General features: G+C 34.5%; 1 protein-coding gene across 7 annotated transcripts in view; it reads left to right on the top strand.

Annotated features, from left to right (window-relative positions):
* Bsk (mitogen-activated protein kinase dJNK) overlaps positions 1–19462 on the top strand; it is a 142970-nt gene that overhangs the window by 107925 nt on the left and 15583 nt on the right. For 4 of the 7 annotated variants that reach the window (XM_083106128.1, XM_083106135.1, XM_083106129.1 and 1 more), the window contains 2 exons: positions 12613–12691; positions 17855–18297. In XM_083106128.1, coding sequence (XP_082962254.1) covers positions 18158–18297 — 140 coding nt within the window. In that variant the 5' untranslated portion in view covers positions 12613–12691; positions 17855–18157. Of the gene's footprint in view, positions 1–12612; positions 12692–17854; positions 18298–19462 lie in introns of those variants that run through there. The other 3 variants (XM_083106130.1, XM_083106132.1, XM_083106133.1) reach the window with 3 other exon arrangements.

A 19462-nucleotide genomic window follows, 5' to 3' on the forward strand; every position in this document is an offset into this window, starting at 1 on the left:
TGCAGACTCTAAATGACCCATTGCGATGCGCATAATTTTCTCAACAGTAACAGTTATCTGTTAAGTATAATTAAACAGCAATAGCAGTATTTTACTCTCTCTCTCTTTTATTTGTTTAGTTTCCAAATTAGAATAGACGAGTAACCATCTTTAAGAAATTATGTTAGATGTGAATGAGCATGTGATACAAAATAATTGAATATCTAATATAAAATATATTTATTTATTTATTTAATCTTATTAACTGAGATGAGAAATTTCTCGGGTTATTTGTCTCAAGAGGTAATTTCAGTAAATTTAAATATTACTTTTGTACGAAGATGCATTAAATCTCTCGTTGGCTATCGATCAATCACAACCGACGGCGCGAGAGAACGACGATAATAGAGCGATTCAAAGCGAGGAAGAAGAGAGAGAGAGAGAGAGAGAGAGGGTAACATTCTTCGACGTGGGTATTTATTTTCGGCCAATTAGCGGCATTCCACGACGCAAATATCCCCCTCGCTCGTCCGCGGGTTGCATAACCCGTCGGGGAATGAGAAGAGCGGAAAGAAAGAAAATAAAAAAAAAGTTAGAAATGTGAAGAAGAGACAGAAGGTGAAAGAAGAGGGATATACGGGAAAAAGAGGGAGGAAAAAGGGAGGAGAATCCAAGTGAAGACACGTCGGCACGCGACACCCTTCGACTCGACGTCTGTCTCTTGCACGTCTCTTCACAAACGACGCGCCGTGCGTGACGTCGCGAAAAAGTTTCTCGCGTTTTTATCGCGGCCTTCTGCGGCTCTCTCGTCTTTGACCGAAGACTGCAGTATTTGAAGGATGCGACAATCGAATTGATCTTGGCGACCTTTACTGACGCATTGCAAACCTCCTTTAAACATCACGCGACAATTTGATATGTAATCCTTTTATAGAGATTCTGCAGTTGCAGTTGAATAAAATGCATAATTTTCTTAGCAATAATAATGGTGATTATTTAAACAATTAATGTTAATAGTATTAAAATATGCGAATGTTTAATTAATGAATTGCATAGATAATTTCGTGTAAAGAATGTTATTTGAGATTATTCTTAAAATTAGTTGCTCATTCTAAATTAATTCGAGATATCATTCCGCGTTTACATTTTTTTTGAAATATATTTTAACATATCTTTCTATTTGTTATCGTTATCAATTCATTCACATGTTCGATAATATTTTGACAGTTCAAGTTCCATGAAGTTAATTTTTATTAAATGTTATATCAATAAGAAAGAATTGTTCTAGCGTTTTAGGTAAAGTAATTCTCAAAAATGACTGTTTCGAAAATTTAAAAATTATTTTTATCAGTATTTTACAAATATTTTATATGTATTTGTTTCACTCTGAAATTTTTTGTTTCTCCTTTTTCTCTTATTACTTAATTATATGAAAATTTAAAAGCATTCGGTCAATTTGAGAGTTATATAAATGAATATAAATTTTCTCACTGAGAAATTTATTTAACATATCAGATTTAATTTATTACTCTCTTCTTCTTGATCGATACGAATTAACATCGATCGGATAAGATTAATAAAAATGCGCCATTTTAGTCACATACGTAATGATGAGAAGCAATAAATAATAATTTTAATTGAGAGTACGTCAACGCACAACTGTAAACGCGACTTTAATCGTTCCCCACGTCGCGTCGCTCGTATATCTCGTTTCGTATTCCCGGTGAACTGGATTACTACTTCGAAATCGGACGAAAGCGCGGACGAGCCCCAGACGGATTCCTGCCGCCGACTGGTTGGCTATTCGCTGTCGTAAAATATATAGCCCTTAATTTATATCCGAAGTCGCGGGGAAAAGCAACGGGGTTCGCGTTCGCTTAACGAGATTGCTTTCCTATCCTCCTCCTCCTCCTCCTCCTTCTCTTCTCTCGTTCTGTTTGGGTCTCCTCTCAGCGTGGAAAAACGCGCAGTCGGCACTTTTAGCGACTTTGGGTAAAAAATGACACGACAGGGTTGTGGAAATCGTTTTTAATATAGGCATATCCGATAATATATTAAGCCTTCAAAAAACTGAAGTTGAAAAATTCGCGAATGTAATATAAATAAAATATGAAAGCGCGAATAAAATTTTACGTTCAAGTATAATCGATAAATTGTGAGGCTTTTGTCTTGCGAGTATATCTCTGATCAAGAGGCATCGCATGTATTGATCTGCGCGAATCTGTATGAATTTCAATCTGTATGAATTCAAGCGTACATTTTTTGCAGGATTCTTAGAGGCGCGAGATCGGATCCGCGCTAAAATTCTCTCGTGCGAATGGTTCCATTATCTTCGCAGACCAAACAGACACACACACACACACACACATACATACATACATGTCTCTCTTGTCATAAGTTAATTGAAAGTATCCGTCTTGCTTGTTCGCGCCTCCGAACGCGAATGCGTGATCGCTTCTTCTTCTTCCTCGCAGATGCAATTCGCGCCAAACTCTCGGTGGTGATTTGTGTCCGGCGCGACGTCGTCCAATAATTCACCTTGATGCAGGATGCGGCCGCACGTGCGAAGATGAATCCTATGACGAATTTGGGACGTCTTTTTTTTCTCTCAACGATTTGAGTTCGATTTGATCGAACGCGAGCTCGCATTCGAGGTCGGCTTCTCTTTCGCAACGTTCGCCTAATTTCTGCGCGCGACCGCATTATAAATAGATCTCTGCGTGCAACACTGTCTGCCGCGTTGACATTGATGGCATTTTTGAAATTCACGAAATGCTATCTCGTCTGGCTCTCATCGTCCTCTCGTCTTCTTCCCATCATCGTGTCTCTCTTTACTCTTACTGTTCACACATTTTCATTGAAAGTTTGATACAGCGACAAAATATGTTAAACTTCAAACAAGGAAATATAATAATTGTAAAATATGAAATATGTTAGATACTTCAAGAAACTCTAGAATTTTTTCAAGTTTAAATAATGTAACGTGCACAATTGTTGCAATAATTTTTTAATATAATTAATTAATTTTATCTCAATATCTCTCTTTTTCAAAACTTGCAGATATTCAAGTATCAAATATTTTATTACAAAATTATCCCCAGGAGATAATCGAAAGATTTTTTTAAATAAATGTTTTTTAGCTATTTATTTATTTCTATTTATTTATAAATTTAAGAACTCACAGAAATAGAAATATACAAAAAAACAAACTTTGTCAATACTCAGGTACCTGCTTAGGAAACCTTTTATCAGTTTGCGATTTATCCGAACATGTTCCAGACGTTCCAGCTGTCGTCTCCATGTCACCTGGCATTCCCTCGATCGAGATATCCTCGACTTTTCACGACAGATAACGATGGGTTGGCGTGAGTGTGCGGCTAACGATTTGTTAACGATCTTTTTTCTTGTTTTTTTTATTTTGCTATCTCTCGTGACCATTACAGCTACAGGATTAAGTAACTATCTCTCTCTGTCTTTCTCCCAAGACGACAATTATCCGCACGCGAATAATGGCTGAATGAAAGCTTACGATCTTGTAGACGCGGCTTTTACGAGCATCATACTCTCGCTTTTACTCTATCGAGCAGCCGTTTACTCCCGTAATAGTGATTGTCATTGCTGCTAATAAATTGACATCGCAAAAAATGTAAAATTTATCCATTACTCGGATTCTGCATTTCTCTTTCGAAATTATATAAAAAATATAAATATTTTTTAGGTATATTTTTAGTTTAAAGTTTTCTTAACAGCTTGAACAGTAAAAATAGTTATAATTAATTTGATTAATTATCTCCAAGTTGATGCAAGTAAAAATTATTCGTATTTATTTTATCTCTTACCTAAAATGTCAATTTTCGCAGTTTTCGAGATATAAGCTCTCAAGACGCATACGTTTCTCCCAAAATAATATATGCGCTTAAATGTCTCTTTTTTCAATCACTGTCTAACAGAGCTACTGTTCCGAGTTAGCGAGGTAAGTGATCGACGCCAACATTCCTGACACTCGGTCCGTTCAGCCCGAAAGAGCCGCTAAGCGATTAGGCGTCCCGCGACGTCGATCAGCGCGACGCCGACGACGCCGACGTCGCCTGGGTGGCCCGGTTCAACCGGATATCTCGCGAGCGAGCTACCGTGGCGAGTCGCGGCGACGTCTCGCTCTTCGTGTTCTCCGCCAATTATCGTCGCGATTTATTCAAGGAACCTCCGTCCGCGTCGTCCGACCGTTCTTTCGCCTGTCCATCTCGCGGGACCGCAATTATTCGCGGTTTTCCCAGCCACTTCCGGTGGCCGGCCTTTTCTTGCCTGCGGTCCTTTCCTCTTTAAAAAATATGGTCGATAAACCCGCGTCTTCTTGCACACAGCGAATCGTCGGGTAATTACCCTACGGAAGAGATGGGATGAAAGGGGAAAGAGGGGGAGACGAGATGGGACGTTCCTCTCTGGCAGCCGTCCGCAGAATACTGATTGGGAGTAATTACCGTGACGGTAGAGAGAGCACCGACGAATTTAACATTCAATAACGAAGAGCGCGTCACCTCGACCTAGTGTGATATAGCTGAAGTACAGAACGCGGAGAGTAAAAAGAGAAACAGACAGAAAGAGATGCCTCGTTAATGCGATCTCTTTAGGATATATGTACCTAAATATACACTTTTCAACAAAATTAAATCGCTTTGTATGCTTTTAATCGAAAAAATGATAGAATTTAAATGTAACTTTGTGAAAAATAATGATAGAGATGTTCCTCCCTGGAAGCACTTTAAAACTGCAAGTTTCCCAGTTTTTAAACTTTATCAAGCTCTTTTCTCGGCGATAATTTTTCTCTAGCATTTTTCTTTGCCACCATTTTCAAATTAGCCGTGAAAATTGAAAAACTTAAACTTTGAGGTTATCCACGCAAAAGGAATTTTTTTAATTTTGTTTCAGACGAGAGTAAGTTTTAAGAGAGAGAGTTTAAAACTTATTCTCTTTAAAATATACATTTTTAGAAAATAAGCCATAATTTTTTATATATTACCGCGTGTTGAAAAGATTTATATTTTCAGCTCTTTAGCTTATTACTAATTAAGGTATAATAAATGGAGCACGATTGAATTTACACATGTGCATTGAAAAAAGATTCTTTTCTGCATGTATGATTTTAAAATTGAGGTTTTTCTGTCAATTTTTCGCGATTGATTTTGGACCGAGCCATCTAGAAAAGAATCATCGCTCGGTAAAAAGCTTGACATTTCAAAAATGAGACTTCGAACTTTAAAATGCTTTTAGAAACATTATTCTATGATTACTTTTCGCAAAGTGATATATTTGAATTTTATTATTTTTTCGATTTATTAGAAATGATACTTTAATTTTGTTAAGAAAATATAACTTATTGATGCTATGGGGAAAAATTTTAGATATATAAAAGAGAACTCAAAACTTGAGTTTAAATATTCGAAGAGCGAAATGTGAAGAAAATATTATAATATACTTTTTTCTTAAAACAATCTATATACTGTACATATTATAATATAGATGTACATTTTAATTAATTTTATGGAAGAATTTTTTTAATGTCTGTAAGATAATTAAATTAAACGTGAAACGTTTCCCTCATTTAATCAAAATTATATTATTATATCAAAATTATTCCTTACATCAATATATCGTTTTATTCCGTATCAAAATAAATTTTACATCTTGTGAATATACATAAGTGTATTATATAGTAATATTTACAGATTGATTTTGTAATCCTTAGATACGCTTCGATGATCGTCCATTGTAACCACATAGACTCGTTTACGAACAGTTGACGCATTTAAATCGCATTAAGGAGGTTAAATGGATCGTCTCATTCGAGCTCTTTTTCTAGCGTTAATTGATTCGGAAGATTCTATCAGTAGCGGAATGGCGAAGTTTATGATCACTGACCCTCGATGTCGTCATCGTCATCGTGGTCTGCAAAGCGCGATGGCGTCAGCTCGTTAGCGCCATTATTACGATCACACACAAGTCGGACGGTCGCTGGCGTTAAAACAGTGGTTTCGAATTACCGAGGAGACACTGCCAAGAGGCAATGCGGTACCATTCAATCACGGAGAGGCTTTTGTCACTTGTGCTTGCGGATTGCTCGTGAACAAGCTTGCTCCACCAATCTCATTGAGCCGCATCAATTAGCTCGTAAAGCTCGCTAAATCCTTTGTCACGGCAAACGCGTCTCAAAACGGATCTCAAAACTATTGACAATGTAACCATTTTGATCTTCGATCTTTTGGTTTTTGCCTTTATCTTTTTCTTAAAGAATTTTAAGATTCTCTTTTAGAGAAAAAAATCATAATGCGATAAGATATAATCAAATAATCATAATGAGGTAAGATTCATAATGAACTCTTTATAGCATCGTAAAGTAAGCTTTTATCCTTATCGTTAAAATTAAGCGCATATAATAGTTTGAGCATCTTTAAAATTTCAGCGTTAAGAAGATAAAGTAGCTCGTCTTTTTCAGGAGTTTTGATATTATTAAACTCCATAAAGGGTTAATGTTAACTTTATAAATGAGTTTGAAAGTTGTGCTCCAAGTGCGAGAGCGTTGGATCAAACTCTCACCAATGTGAACTCACTTGGGAACTCGGTAACTGTATTCAGACAAGGGTGCAGCGTAGATTTGCTGCTCCGTTAAATCGGACGCAAAGTGTCACAGTGCGTCGTCCCTTCGGCTTCTATTTCAAGAAGACGTTTCCGAATGTCACCGTGTATACGTAGCGCACGCCCTTTAAAGGCTCCCCGAGGCGAGAGACTAAAAGGGATTTATGGAAATTCGATCTGTAAAATCGAATCTCCATAAATCTAATCTTACAATATCCATTCTAATCTCCGAAGATGGAGCTTGGTTTAAGAATTGCTTGATCTCATTTCCGTTGTTTTGCTTGATTAGCAGCATTTTATGCTCTCAGCAAATATATGATGTAAATAAAATTAAAAATAGATGTTTTTTTTTAATTTCTTCTATAAAATAAATTTTGATAACTCAAATGTAGCGACTCGCGTTAAAATATCTTAATTCATATCCTTTTCCAATTTTTTATGTTAAAATGATGAAAAAATATTAAAAGCAGAAAAGTTACAAACGTTCGGTGGGATTTAAACTAATTCCTCATGTTATGGATTATGTAAAAGTTTAGAGTGTAACTTTTCATTAATTCTTTTATTTTTATCATAAAAATATCTTTTATCGAACGAAGAATTAAAGAGTTACGAGAAATGGGTCGGAGCGAGTCGTAGGCGATAAAGAAAAGAGGAAAGGCAGTAAAGTGTAATAGCAATGGGGAGAAGGCGAAATTTATTACGGACGACTTTTTGTTTGACAAATCTCGGGGATGGAGTTTGACTGAGGGTTCGTTCTCTTTCGAAACCTTTTGTTACGCGCTGTAGCGCGGAATTATCGATATTTCTCGATGGATCTGCTTTAATGATTTTCTTGCATCGCTACGCACCTCTCATTTTATCCATTTATCCATTCTTTTAATTTCTTCTAAGACAACAAGAAAAAATGGTGCTTTGTAATATTGCAGGACTTAATTAAAACATGCGCACTGAAATGAGAGCTTTGAAATTAATAAATGAACTAACATAAAACTTAAAAGTACATTTTAATTACATTTTTATTTTTATTGTACATTTATATATGTTTTATTATATACTACATATAAATGTTATATATAAATTTACGTATTATATATATTTATATTTATATATAAGTATGAATTTATTTTCATTTTTATTTCTTATTTTAGAGATATTATAACAATTATTTGAAGTTATATAATAAGACACGTTTATTAACTGTTTATAATACATTATTTTTGACTTTTACATTATAAGAGTACTTTTATTCTTATATTCCTGATATAATTTTCTTTTATAAAGAAAATTATGATGGAAAAAATGAGAATAAAAGTATTCTTGTAATGTAAAAGCTAAAAATAAAGCATTAAACTATTACGACATTAATTAAAATTTAAATATCGTCAACTTTAATAATATTTTTATTAATAGTAACACTCTCTCTAATGCACACAAAACATGTATACGACAATATAATGATTATGGGTCAAGAACAATATAAATAGTGAGTCTTTTTCAATCTTTACTAAGATTCTTGACTATCTCCATGGCCAAAAAATATGATTCTTTCTCAGAACAGAGATGCATCTCCAATGATCAAAAGAGAGAAAGAAAAGCACATAAATGCATGGTTCAAAAGAACGCTTTAAAGTCGAATATCAGAAGTCTCTGATTTCCTGCGCTTTATCAAAGAAGTAAGTTTAATTTTCTCAAAATTTTGAAGTGTGAAATCGTTTCGAATGATGTTAGTAGGCAAGAAAAGTAGCTTACCCAATCTATCACTAAGGCAAGTTTCGTGGATCAGTTTTTTATTTCTAGTTGGATGAAAATCGATTGCCATTTCTAAATAAATTCTTTCTTTTGTCTCTATTCTTTCTCCTATAATTTTTATATATCTTTTTATTAGATTATGAAAGTATATACATATATAAAATGTTTTTTATAAATATATATATATATATATATATATAAAATAATATAATAATATAATTATATATAATAATATAAATATATATTATAGTTTCAGGTGAAATATAGACTAAAACTGGAACAACGAGAATTTTAATCTACAGTTGAATGTACCCAATATATTTTTTAGAACAATTAATCTGATTTGAATTACAATGATTGATTATTTAATTAGAAATTAAATAATTTAATTGACATATTCTTTTTAATTACCTTATATTATCTAGAATTAGCTCAGTATTTTTAACAAAAGTATGAACTTCATATGCATTTAACGAATAGTGAATTAATTTTCTGATCGGAGTAAAAATATAACGTTTTATTTCGACCATGTACTCATTGTCAGAGTTGGACCACTCATCGCCATCCTGAGACAGGTCGATCATTACGGATCCCGTAATGCGGTCGGGTAAAAGCGAACGGAGTGAACAGACGTATGTGCCATCCTGACGGAAACTGACCGGGTCCTGTGGGAAATAGGGACGAATCCCGCGCGCGTACTACAGAGCACGAGGAAATTTAATATCTGAATCGACATTCACATCCTCCCCCTCTTTATAGCTGCCAGTTCGCATTGATTCGACCGACCAGCCGGCACCATTATATATTATCGTTCCTCAATTCATATACCATCTCATTTCACCGTATGAAAACTAGCCCAATGTAGGAGGACGAAAATATTTTATACGATTGCATACGAATAAATACAATGTTTGGTTTTATTTGTATGGTGAATAATTATTGATCAATGTTGACTTTCGTTGAGTTTGAAATTAGAGTAGAGAAAAAAATACGATTTTGTTTCTATTTCTTGAGATTTTCTCAAATTTCAACTTCAAAATCTATTTGAAGTAAATAATTCTATAAAGCAAAAGAAATATGCAGAACGCTTCTTTATATAACTGGAATCTATAGATTCGAGATTTCATATTATCTTATGGGAATATAGTATTCCGGAAACCGCTAAGACGAGATAGAACTCTGACATGGTCATCTTGGATCTGTCAATATTCTAGAAGTTCCGAGTTTAACGTCTGTCAATATAATCGCTATCCATCGAAGAAAGAAAATAAGAAGTAACAAGAGGCAGTATGTCTCGGTTTGTAAATAACTTTCAATGCTCAACCTAGTTATGTAAATTGTAAAGAAAAATATAGAAAAATATGCATATATTTCTCTATAGTTCTGTCATTATTATTTTTTCCTGAAAAATATGATTTCTTCAATACATAATATTTTTCATAATTTATATTTCTGGGGAGTATGTCTCGGTTTGTAAATAACTTTCGATGCTCAACCTAGTTATGTAAATTGTAAAGAGAAATATAGAAATGTGCATATACCTCTCTATAGTTCTGTCATTATTATTTTTTCCTGAAAAATATGATTTCTTCAATACATAATATTTTTCATAATTTATATTTCTGAAAGTCAGCTTCTTTCTATCTTTCTTCTCAGATAATTTTCCAGTCTCGTGTAAAATTATAAACGTTTAATTTTACATTCAATTTGAAGCATGGTAGGCAGAAAGTCCTTGATCTTATTTCCTCCCGCGGTAATTTCGCCGAGAAAATATTTATCGTATCGATCGGAGAGAACACTTTGTGACCAATTCACGTCGATCGTCGTTAATTGAGAAGACTAGCGTCTAGCTTCCAGTGTCATTTATCGTTTCTTCCAGCAGCTAGAGGCGGCAGGTGTCCCTGTCGATCCGAAATAACCTTTTCGGACCCTTCGGGAACGGATTCTCCCTGTGCCCCCGACGACACTTTAGGGGTGCTTTTCTACGAGTCGCTTCTACTCCCCGGCTCGTTCGTTGCAGATTAAAAGCAATCGGAAGAACGATTCGTGAACTTTGTCGCTCGAGCTGTAACTCGAGAACACACGACCTTTTAGTCTTCCTCGACGAAACGATTCTGGCTACGAAAATCGCATAATCCTCTTTGTTCGTATAACTGGTTTTATTTCCTCGTTTTTTTCTTTTTTTTTGGCAACGGAATCAAACGCGTATATCGATTTGCCGTGTGTTCCATAAAACTAGAGAGCTGCAATTTTTGTGAAAATTCGGTTAACGAAACAAGCCGGGTTAGCATTGCTCTGTGTAACGTGAATAAATGCGAATCGTGGCATGAAACGCATCTCGCGGGTTCTTTTTTTAGTGTGAATAACGATGTTAACTCGAAATTAATGTTTGCTCGAAACTCTGATATACCCGCAAATGGCTAAAATAATTATATTATATAAATAATTATATATACGTAAATTCATCTTGTGAAAAGTAATTATTATAACGAGATTATTATAATTTAGCATTTACAGTGTAAATATTTATATCATAATTCTCTAAAATAATTATTTTTCTTGCAATTATATGGGATATTTATCATATATCCCGCCTCTTTTAATATTAAGATTGAAGATCTTGTTGAAGACGCAATATAAATTCGAGGCAATGTTTAATAAATAATTCAAACTTTGATTTTTTTATGAATAAAATCGAACATCTATCGAATGCATCAATATACTTGGCGAATACTGTGACGACACATCATTATAAGACGCCTTAGTTCGGGAGTAGTCGGACCGTCTTGCACGGTGGTAGCGACTTGTCTCAATTTACAGGAACGCGACGCTCGCATTCCGACAAGCCGACGGCGGCGCTAATTTATATTAATTTTAGACGCGTATATATTTGAATTAACGTACGCGCTGGCCGGTCCGCACCCGTTTTCGTGCTGCTTTTTCAGCATTCCTGCGTGGAACGGATGATTCGTGCTTTCGACGTCGAAATTCGCGAGATAAATATTAGGCAATCGCGAATAATAAAGGATGAGGATTTTCCTATATCAAAGAGAAAAACAATTTTATCGGAATTTTTGATTAGTAAAAATCGTGGGAAAAATATGTATGAGTATTTACACACAATGTATTTTTTATTTATTGCCTTTTATTTAATTTATATTATATTATTTTACGTAGGATACCTCTATGAAACGTTGTAGACAGAAATAATTAAATCACGCGAATTATCGATTGACAGTTCGTTTTTTACGATGTGTGCGATTGCTGTCAAATTGCATTTTTCAGGTAATCGATTCTAATTAAATACACAGCGGAAAAATTTGCGCTTTTGCATCATTCTCGAGGGATTTCGTTAAATATTCCATGAAACACAAAGCGAAGAGTTATAAGAGAACAGCAATTAATTCCCACTATTCGCGCAGTAATTAAATCTATGAATAGAAGCGAATTGTACGGATCAAGTGAACATTATTGTAAAACCAAGGTAGCGTTTTTAATTTAGATTACCGTTCGTTAATTCGAAATTATTATCTAATATGATCTCGCTATATTAACCTAATTTAAAAAATGTATATTGAAGGAAAATGCAGAAGTAAAATTTTAGAATTTACTTTCAGAATTTTTTTACGGATCTTTTAGTTACATTCTGTATTTATAGATACTCGATGAGAAGCTGTCATTGAGCGAAGATCGTGATATTTGCCATCAAGACGTATTAGATACAACACATACTGATTCATACTGTATGCTAATATTTGCAAAATTTAGAAGAAACGTTGAATAAAAAAATTAATTCTTAATTTATATTGGTAGCAAAAGAAGCATCTTTACGAATTATAAAGATTATGTGTGATTGCAATCTCACACTTTCTCTCTCTCTCTCTCTCTCTCTCTCTCTCTCTCTCTCTCTCTCTCTTACGCGTTTTATGGGATTATTAACGGCTTTCCGTGGAATAGATCAACAGAATCGTTTTGCGATATTAATCGTTTGATCCTTGCTTAATATGCTTTTATCGGAAACTCGTGTCATATTGCACGTATGCCATCGACTTGCACAACGTTGGAACGAGCTAAAACGATATCAAGCGAGTTTGTGACGTTTGTAGTACCAGTGTGAATCGATGATCCGGTGCATCACGTACACGCATCCGATGCACTGATTTGCGGTGTGTGCAATATTAACGCATCCACGGATGCATGCAAATTCCTGCCGACACGCTCTCTGAGGAACGTCTCTGTTCTGTCTGTTTGCAGATCCCTGCTTCCGCAGTATTCACCCCACTAGCGTAACCAGCAGCATTCGCCGCACATCCACAATGGCCGCCTGTTTATGGTGAGTGTGATCGTTATAATGATAGTTAATTTGCATGACGGACTTGACGAACGATCAATTCTCATATATTCTCGACGAATATTCAACCCCAAAACGAGCTATCAAAATCGAGAATGCATTATGTTTGTCGTGAAATGTTTGCCAATATTTCACGTTTGCAATGTTTACAAGACTTTTTTTTAGCTCAGTTTGTAGTTTGGTAAAAGATAGTTTGCAAAAAAAGAAATTAACAAACTATGATAAATAAAATTGATAAAAAAAGTATATATATTTTATACACATATTATCACACTTTTTATAAATTGTTCATAATAGTTTATAATATATGATATGTAAATTTAAAATATGAAAAAGTTTTGTTGTATATAAAGAGATTAGAGAGATATTACGTTCTTTATTATATATATAATTTTCGAATATTTAGAATTTTATTTCATATTAGTCAAATTCAAGTACTGATGTCGATAACATGACATTAACATCTTAAGGAGAAATCTTCTCGAAATCGAAACACAAATTTTACACGAACGAAGAGCTGACAGCTTCGTGCACACCCTGTACATTCTAAACGCGATAGACAAGAAATAGAGTCGCAATACTATCCGGTTTCTCGTGCTAAATCATTTCTGGCGACAAGAAACGACGTGAAGCTGAACTCTCTTAAATCCGTCTTATCCGATGAATTATGGTCGTCCGACAATGGTTGCCGCGTGAATCTCTCTGGAACGTACCTAACTTGATGACTGTGAGCTCAACGACGATCAAGATAAAAAATTAAGCGCAGATCATCAGATAAGGTGTCTTTATTTTCCTATCAGGTTCTTTAAAAACAAATTTTTTGCCGAATGGATTTTACTTTGAAAATTTTTAATACAGTTAGTTATACGGAACTAAATTGTTGAAAAGTTATGGAAATATTGCAAACTTTTCTAATGTTTTGATCGCGCAAAAAAAAGTATTGACATCGAAATTATAAAACTTGCCTGTGTGTGTGTGTGTGTGTGAGTCGACAAACATTATTGATTTTGAATCGGCAGAAGCGCAACACTTTATGTATTCGACATTTTTATGCATTTCACGAGGTTCTATTTCAATAAAATTTGTAACTGAAAGGCATGTAAAAATGTCATGGCCTTTGTTCTTCACGAGTTTGTGACTATAAAACATTTCAAGTGGTTTTTCGAACCAAAAATAATATTTTTTTTTCGACTATGTGTTATGTTTTCACTATTTTAGTTCGATATTTCGAGTTTTATTGTTACTACTGAAAAAAAATGCAAAATGCGATAAGTTACCTGTGAGAGAAAAGTCATGAAAGGCAAATTAATTGTATTATAAAAGAAAATTTTAAAAGAATAATATGTTATACTTTTCACACGTAAAAATTGACTAAAATAAATATTGCATTTCAAGTTCAATTGCTCCAATCTTGACCTCTAAGAGAAATTTCAGAGAGTGAACTTCTTCAAGATTTATATTAAATATTATTTCAGAAAAGTCTGACACCGATAAAATGTAAGATGTTAAAAGTTTTACAGTTTATCGCTTTCTTCTCTTACTCAAATAGTAAGTGTTATCTCAATCGTTCTCTATCGAATATTTCTGTAACTTTCAGACTCTCGAGATTCTCTATTTTTGTCACTTTCAAAATCACGTTCTTGAGTGTCTTACAAAATTTATTAATTTTCGAGTCTCGATTTCCACTTTTGAATCTCTCGTTTAAATATTTCTGCAGTGTCTAAAATACGATTGAATATCGCGATAGCTATCGAGTTTTCGTTAAAGCTTCGTGGCTTGCGAACGCATCCGTTTGGCTGGTTTACGTAATTAGCAGCAGGTGGCGAACGGAAGGTGGTTGGTTCACGCAGACAACCGAAGAGTACGACTGTGCTGAATGTCGTCGTCGTCATCGTCGTCGGTGTCGGTGTCGGCGTCTGCGACGGTCGCTATAAATAATCGGGGAAATCCCAGGGTACTAGAAAATATCGGTGAGAGTACGCCCGCAAAAATATTAGTCGCAGTGACCGTACTTCGATCAACATCATATCGTGAACGAGCCACGTTACGATAACGTTATGTCGAATAAATTAAATTATAGATTATTTATTTCACACAATAACAAAAATTTTAGAGAAATTATATATATATATATATATATATATATATATATATATATATATAATTAAACAATAATATGAGAAGAAGAAGAATATTTTAATGTAAAGAAATAAAGATATTTGAAAATTTGGAAATACATAAAAATAATAAGCGACATCATTGGACGAATTTGCTTGTTACAGTTGATTAATAGACGTTACAGCGCTGAGAGCCATTGTTTTTTTTTCTTTTTTTTTAGCAAAGCTAGACTTAATTGGTTTTTCTTGTACGATATCGTAGCAAGCCACGCGTACACATTTCCGTTAACTCCCTTTCGATCGATCGATATCACAGTTGACAGGAGTCGACGTCGAGCCCTTATTATTCAAACGTTGATTCGAGGTGCAATTGGGTTAGTTGCGTTACCAATAAAGCTCGATCGCTTATTCGTTCACAGTAGCTTCCGCTTTGCTCGATCCATCGAGGAGAAACATGATAACGAATATCATACTCTCACTGACTTTCCCTCGCTTGTATTCTTCAACAATAATGTATAAGGGGACGACAAGGCGACCCAGATCATCTGGAAAGAGATCCATCCTTATGTCATTCTTCTTTCCCTCTATCGCATGTTTCAGCTGCAGGCATTGTTATCTTTAACAATTTATAGTTCGCTACACCCGCTGATGGATTTGTCGAGAGATTGCACTCGTCTCTTTTGATCTCCCTTTTACTGTAGTTTTCGTCGTTAAAACAATAGTTTCGACCTGGTGAAACTATAACGCTTTGCTTGTCTTGCTCTCTTTTAGTTACGAAAATTTTCTGTTTGATACTTCATCTTTATTCTAGTTTATTTAATTCTTGTTTGGTCTTTGTATTCGATAATTCTGGTCTATTCTCGGATCTAACATTCTAGTTATTAAATCTTTATTTACTGATATATCTGTTTCATTTTATCTATGAGTTTTAATTGCTGTTGAAAATTAAGTTTATTCTAATTTTATTCTTCTACAATTACAAATTTTTATTCTTTTTCTCGCTTATTCATACATATACATATTTGCTTATTCTTATTTATTATGATATTAATTTCATTAATAAGTTTGAATTATTTATTTTTTTTAAATAAATCTGAATGTTTATATTTATGCAAAAGAAATTAACATTATAATGGAGAGAATATGCATGATCAGAGAAATTATATTTTTTTACAAATAAAATAATTTTTTATTATTTTATCTATTAATTTATCTATTTCATCCTTTGTTATTTTACCTGGAAAAAGAAAATATAATCTTAAAAAATTGATTAAACTGGCCACCTTAGTGTCTGCTTCTTCTCCTGTTACTTTTTCTGTCCGAAAGGAGAAACCGAGAGAAGAAACGATTCCATTTGTGCAATTGCATTGTTTTATCTTTTATAGCGCAATTTCTGCTAACAAACATGTACTTCGTTCTAGTTGTACTATCGCGTAACCACTCGACCAAGAACGGGAAATAATGAACGACTGGATGACTTTCCAATTTGATAGTTAACAGATGCTTTTGTTTCCTCCTCCAGCTGCGTCGCTGACATGTGATAAACGAGGTTCAAGCGAAGTTCAAGTTCAAGTGAAAAATATTCACAAACACCGCGAGTTCTTTGCAGAAGTGTGTCGATATAACATTAATTCTCGCCGGTGAATATTACTTGAGTCGAAACAAGTTACACCGATCTTGTCGAATAAATTACTTATTATTATGATTGATAGCCTGCTATATGATGATTATTAATAACTTCATTTATAACGACTGTGTACATATTTGTACGAGATGTTATGAAATAGATAAGAACAAAAGCGTTTTTATAAATTGATATTTTTCTAGCTTTTCAAGATAAAATATAAAATAAAGTAAAAAATGCTATAGTATAGATATGAAACTAAGAAATTATACTCAAGAGTATCATTTAGTATATTAAAAGCAGTTTATTTCATATATGTACACTTTTTTAATTTTACTTGAATATTTTTTAACAAGAATGAATTGTAATTTTATATTATAAATTGTGAGGTGAATTCTTTTGAACTTTCTAAAGTCGATCCAAGTTGATTCTGATTTGATCCTGGCTGAATTTTAGTTAATCCTGAGTGAATTTTGGCTCGGTTTGTTACTTGGTTCAATACAAACCGAATTTAAACTGGTCTAAATTTGATTTGAGCTAGTATATATTTGAATTTGCGATGTTCAAATAGTTTCCCAGTTGGGGTAGTTGGTTACTTAAATATTTAAGTACATGAGCACAGTTGAACCGTCGCGAATTGCATTTCAAATTTTGACGTTAATCACTGGCAGGACATGCAATTTGGAATCGAATGCATTGCTCTATTCTAATTTATATCCTGATACTGATTTGATTTGAGTCGATCTCTCTGATTTCTTTCTTTTCGATAATTCTCTCCTGGCTAATGATAGCAATATATCGCACTCGCTTTGCGATAATATTTGACTTTCATGACACTCGGGGTGTTTCTTTTGACATTGATGAATGCTACTTTATGTACATATAACTCAGCCACGTGCGGACCCGCGTAACATCGAATAAGCGCGTGTAAATGATATGGTTTCGATTATCCGCGCTACAAATATCGCGTGCATTTCGCAGCCGCGTCCTTGAATGATATTATTATTAGATTGTTGCACATTAAATGTCACATGTCACATGTCCTGAGCTTTTCTTCTCTCCTCTTCCTTCGATATATTTTATATTATATCATATATATGATTCTCTTTCTCTCTTACTATCAGAGTTTCACATTATTTTATATACTAAAAAATTATTAAAATAGATTTTAATAAAATTAATTAATATAGATGATAATTATTTTATTAATAAAATTAATTAATATAGATGATAGTTATTTTAGTCTATCTTGATAGCTCTTTTGGCATATTACAATAACTTTCAAAGACAATCATGTCAGCTATGGCAAATAATGCGAGATAGCAATGAAATTGACGGTTAAAAATAATAGCTGTCCATAACTCGAATTTATGCGAGCTCTCGCCTCGATTCTCTTTGTTACAGACAATTCTGGGTCACGTGAGGACTCATCAGGCAGCGTGTTGAGGCGCGGCCTGCCTGACACTTGCGGGTGCAGGTGCAGCGCGACGGTGACTGACGCGATCGACTGTCTCCTGTCTATATTACCATTATTATTTATTCCGTGGGTGCACTAATAATCCCGCGTCCAAAGTGGCTAAGAGCGTAAGTCCCCGTCGAGCGCACCAAGAGTGCTCCAGCGGGGTGGACGGGGTGCAGGCGGCGGCGCAGGTGCAGCAGCAGCAGCATCAGCAGCAGCAGCAGCAGGAGAGACGAACATCGAGGCGCATGCCTTACCTGGGGCCTGACATGACAACCCGGCTATCCGCCATGTTCTACACGGTCGAGGTCGGGGACACCAAGTTCACCATTCTGAAACGCTACCAGAACCTCAAGCCTATCGGATCGGGCGCGCAGGGAATAGTTTGGTAGGTGTTTCATTAGCCGTATAATTTGATGACGTCAGTCTTTTGTGCAATTTTCACCCGTCATATGTAGAGACTTAAGGAGAGACACGAGCATTCGAGGCGTCAAGCGGTAAATTAACTCTCTTTCCCTCAGGATTCTGCCGAATAGACTTGTTCGTACGGAATAAAGATCCTGATAATGATAAAGTTAATAATTAAAATCAAAATTGACAGTCAAATATTCAAATATATAATAAAATATTTATAATAAATGATTAAACATTTATTAACATAGTAGTAAAAAATTGAAAATTAGAGGAAATTTAAAGACAGAAATAATAGACAGAATCTGACAATAATGTTTATATAATGTATCGCTATTGAATTATATTTATTTCATCGGTATGCAAAACTTATTGCATTTTATTTCGATGTATCTTGCATTATCCGTTTCGCGGATAAAATAACGTCAAGCTTCATCTCCATTCAAGTTGCTTATATCTATACAACCGACAATAATAGCATCCATCAGACGCGAGTTTCGAGGTGAATTCGAAGTCGTTTGAACTTTGTATCGCTACGATATATATCTCGAGAATAGAGATATGAGGATTAACTACGATTTCTCATCCACACTCTTTTCTCGTGAAAAAGCAACGGAATATACTATTCACCGTGCAGATAAATGGGGGAGTCGAGGTAAATCGGACAATTCGATTCAGTACGAGGGGGAATGTCGGGATTTCGCAAGAGTACGCGCTGGGATGACGACGACGAGAGACAGAACGCCCCTTCCTTGTAAGCTTGCGACGTGGGATGTTGGAAAAATCGTCTTCGACGACAATTTTACGACATTCCCTGTCGCCGTCTTCGTCCTCCCTCGTCGTTATTGTACCTGCCGTCGAACCTCGATCTTCAGATCTCGATCTCGAAGCGAATTATTAAATCAATCCTGCTAGGTTTTTGTGAATAGATGGATATATAATTACGGTGTTTTTTCTGCCTTTTTATTACGATTTTTAAAATTTTTATTCTATTTAAAAAATTAAGTATATAAATAATTTATTTTTTCGCTATTAACATTGAATGTGTGATTTTGATGTCCATTCTTTCCCAATTTTTCAAAGATAAAACAATAATATTAAAGTAGACTATAAAGTTGGAAAATTCTGTACTCTCTCTACTT

This window comes from Camponotus vicinus, unplaced genomic scaffold (assembly GCF_025532165.1).
Source record: "Camponotus vicinus isolate PSW18456_S1 unplaced genomic scaffold, iyCamVici1.0 SCAF_8, whole genome shotgun sequence".
NCBI lineage: Eukaryota > Metazoa > Arthropoda > Insecta > Hymenoptera > Formicidae > Camponotus > Camponotus vicinus.